Source organism: Chaetura pelagica, unplaced genomic scaffold, assembly GCF_000747805.2.
Source record: "Chaetura pelagica isolate M959 unplaced genomic scaffold, ChaPel_1.0 scaffold1223, whole genome shotgun sequence".
Taxonomy (NCBI): domain Eukaryota; kingdom Metazoa; phylum Chordata; class Aves; order Apodiformes; family Apodidae; genus Chaetura; species Chaetura pelagica.
The window spans coordinates 1,157-1,958 of record NW_009952601.1 but is presented as its reverse complement, the minus strand read 5'-3'; the positions used below and the strand labels follow the sequence as shown (position 1 = coordinate 1,958).

The 802-nt window shown below is 62.8% G+C and overlaps 1 protein-coding gene across 1 annotated transcript; it reads left to right on the top strand.

Moving 5' to 3' along the window:
* The first annotated feature begins 257 nt into the window (after positions 1 to 257).
* On the top strand, positions 258 to 776 carry LOC104385297 (proto-oncogene c-Fos-like). Its single transcript, XM_009993734.1, has one exon. The coding sequence runs from the start codon at positions 258 to 260 to the stop codon at positions 774 to 776; it is 519 nt and encodes a 172-aa protein (XP_009992036.1).
* The last annotated feature ends 26 nt before the right edge of the window (positions 777 to 802 follow it).

Below are 802 nucleotides of genomic sequence, written 5' to 3'. Positions count from 1 at the left end.
CAGATGGAGACTAAGGGATGTTGGAGGAGGACGATGGTGTCCCCAGGAGTTGGGGACAGATGGAGACCCAGGGATGATGGAGGAGGACGATGGTGTCCCCAGGAGTTGGGGACATGGGGAGGGGACAGATGAAGATCCAGGGATGATGGAGATGAATTATGGTGTCCCCAGGAGTTGGGGACATAAGTGGAAGACCCAGGGGTGTTGGAGGAGGTTGATGGTGTCCCCAGGAGCTGGGAACAGATGGAGACCCAGGGATGTTGGAGGAGGACGATGGTGTCCCCAGGAGCTCCCAACTCAAGTCCCATGTCCCCGTGTCCCCCCCCCAGGAGACGGACCAGCTGGAGGAGGAGAAGGCGGAGCTGGAGGCGGAGATCTCGGAGCTCCAGAAGGAGAAGGAGCGCTTGGAGTTCGTCCTGGTGGCCCACGCCCCAGCCTGCAAAGCCCCCTTCGAGGACCCCCTCGGTGTCCCCTCGGCCACCATCCCCGAGGTGAGACCTTTGAAGGCACAGGAGGAGGAGGAGGAGGAGGAGGAACCACCTGGGACCTTCACCTTCCCGGGGCTTTTCCAAACCACCGCTCAAGTGGGACCTTTCCCTGCTTGTTGCCACGTCCCCGGGGGGTTCCCCGGGGGGTCCCCCCACCCCCAATGTCCGTCTCCGTTTGTGTTCACCCACCCAGAGGGAGGACCCACCTGTGGAACTTCGCACCAGAGGAGCAGCAGCAGCGACCAGTCCTCGGACTCCTTGAACTCCCCCTCGCTCCTCGCGTTGTGAACATGGGGACCCACCACCCCCCACCC